The sequence below is a fragment of the Penaeus chinensis genome, chromosome 13 (genome assembly GCF_019202785.1).
Source record: "Penaeus chinensis breed Huanghai No. 1 chromosome 13, ASM1920278v2, whole genome shotgun sequence".
Lineage (NCBI taxonomy): Eukaryota > Metazoa > Arthropoda > Malacostraca > Decapoda > Penaeidae > Penaeus > Penaeus chinensis.
This window is the reverse complement of record NC_061831.1, coordinates 25971974-25974473: the sequence shown is the minus strand read 5'-3', so window position 1 is coordinate 25974473 and position 2500 is coordinate 25971974. Positions and strand designations below refer to the sequence as shown.

At 38.2% G+C, this 2500-nt stretch overlaps 1 protein-coding gene across 2 annotated transcripts in view; it reads left to right on the top strand.

The window, feature by feature from the left end:
• The first annotated feature begins 182 nt into the window (after positions 1 to 182).
• Positions 183 to 2500, top strand: part of LOC125031855 (pistil-specific extensin-like protein) — a 12433-nt gene continuing 10115 nt past the window's right edge. Inside the window, exons 1-2 of one of the 2 annotated variants that reach the window (XM_047622843.1) lie at positions 183 to 291; positions 1196 to 1367. In XM_047622843.1, coding sequence (XP_047478799.1) covers positions 1211 to 1367 — 157 coding nt within the window. In that variant the 5' untranslated portion in view covers positions 183 to 291; positions 1196 to 1210. Of the gene's footprint in view, positions 292 to 455; positions 607 to 1195; positions 1368 to 2500 lie in introns of those variants that run through there. The other variant, XM_047622842.1, reaches the window with a different exon arrangement.

Below are 2500 nucleotides of genomic sequence, written 5' to 3'. Positions count from 1 at the left end.
GAAACTTCACAACAAAGAGGAAAAAAGTAGGTCAAATTCCTCGCGTATCCAATAAGTGATCAATCTTGCGATGAAATTAAATCTATAGGGATCCTATACCGCTCAAGTCCCACTCGTTTTATCAATGGAAACATATATAAATGGTTGTAATAACAGCAAAAGTAACAGTATTAATGATTAATATATGAACGGTGCAGCCAATTTGGAAGAAAACGCAAACTGACTGTCATTTACTTTTAGCGAAGGGAACCGAACAAGACTTCAGTGAATAAACGTACGTCTAGTTGGAAGGTAAGGTTCCCTGTTTATTTTAACTTAATACCTGGGTCATTTAACGCAGTCGCTGGTATTCGAGATGTCATAAATGTAGATTTGTATAATACAGTGTTTTAGATATAATAATTGTGTGGAATACTGTTATGGAAAAATAAATCAATTAAGCCCGTATTGTTCGACGTAAATGGTACAGTGTAAACATGTTTTCATGCAGTGACATTTAGTTGCATGGGTAATTGTCCTAAATAGAACTAATCGAATATGGAGAAAAAAAACAGACGTGGCTGTATGGAATACATTGAAAACAATAATATTCTGTGTAAAATAAAGGTAAGGCCACAAACACTGAGCAAAATCAGGCGGTGCTGTAAAAGGTAATCAAACTTCCACCTTATATATGGAAGCTTACTAATTCATGGCTATGAGATAGCAATACACAAGAGCAGGAAGCATATGTATTCATTGATAGTATTTATTTGTATGTATGTTTGTGTATGTTTAAATATTTACTTAGATTCTGCGTATGCGTGTACGTGTGCGTGTGTGAAGGTTTGTGAAATTACAAGTACTTTTACTTGTCGAAATGCCCATCCCAGCATTTCCATCCCATACCTAACGGAAATGCATGACATTCCTAATTTTCCAAGAACACCTGGAATACCACTATTTCCCTTTCTACTCACAATCCAGCAAGAAATCCAGAAGTGTTGAAATGAGAAAAGTTATTTCCGTAATAAATCAATAACAGAAGACTAGAAATCAATTATATGAAAATCACTTTATTAGAAATGATCAGCGCCCAATCTTGCATACTATGTATAATGATTGTCAAATTATGTATATAATGTAGAATGTATTTGCTTAATAATTTGATATAGGCCTACATGCACTTATCCCCCCCCCCCCCCCACACACACAGATAGTCGAACCGTTGATGCAAGAGACGATCATGTCACACGGAGAAGAAAAGCAACCTCCTCGTATTAGGGACCTGGATATCAGCGAAGAGAGGGTAAAAGAACTTTGCAAAGAGATGAATGATTTGAACAGAAGGATGAGAGAAATCGGAAGAAAGCTCAACCAACTGAGAAGTAAGTGGAAATTAACCCTTTTTTTTGTTGTTGTTTTTGTTTTTGTCTGTTTTATTAGCTGTGTGTGTGTGTGTGTGTGTGTGTGTGTGTGTGTGTGTGTGTGTGTGTGTGTGTTTTCTTTTCTTTTTTCCTTGTGTTAGTAAAGTTTAGAGATTCTTGGATTAGACTTTTCGAATGTTAGTGTTTGCATGAAATGTAAGCAATGGTAAATGTAAGACCTGTCCTAGCTACTTGAAGTGTAGAACAAATTACTAGTCTCTCTCTCTCTCTCTATCTATCTATCTATCTATCTATCTCTTTCTCTCTCTCTCTCTCTCTCTCTCTCTCTCTCTCTCTCTCTCTCTCTCTCTCTCTCTCTCTCTCTCTCTCTCTCTCTCTCGGTAGTAGTATCAGTACAGAACTAATTCATTACATAGGTTATATAAGAATAGGCCTCCATCAAAAAACAAACGCCAAGTTTGCTGAACTGCTTATTTGCGATGAAGCGTATGGTTAAGAACACGATGAAATATTTATAGTTTCGGTAAATAACAGGATTGTTCACGGGCTCTTTGAATGAAACAATCTTTCTCTCGTTCCCTGTCTCTTCTTTCTCTGGTTGTCTTGTGTCTTTGTCTTGTTTGTCTTGCTCACTTACCTACCGATCTCACTCATTTTCTATCTATCTATTTCTATTTCTGTATATTCATCTGTCACTGTCTCCATCTCAATTTCTATTTATCTTTTCTCACTCTGATCTATTTATCTATCCATCTATCTATCTGTCTCTGTTTATATCTGTCTGTCAATCTACCTACCTACCTAATTATGTCTGCCCTGTGTCTTTATCTATCTCTCGATTTACTTATTTCTCCCTTTCTCCCTCCACATTTTTTATTCTCTCATTCTCCCTCCCTCTCTCCATCTCCCTTTCTCCCTCCCTCTCTCCATCTCCCTTTCTCCCTCCCTCTCTCCATCTCCCTTTCTCCCTCCCTCTCTCCATCTCCCTTTCTCCCTCCCTCTCTCCATCTCCCTCTCTCCCTCCCCCTAACCCCTCCCCATCCTCTCTCTCTCTCTCTCTCTCTCTCTCTCTCTCTCTCTCTCTCTCTCTCTCTCTCTCTCTCTCTCTCTCTCTCTCTCTCTCTCTTTGCCTC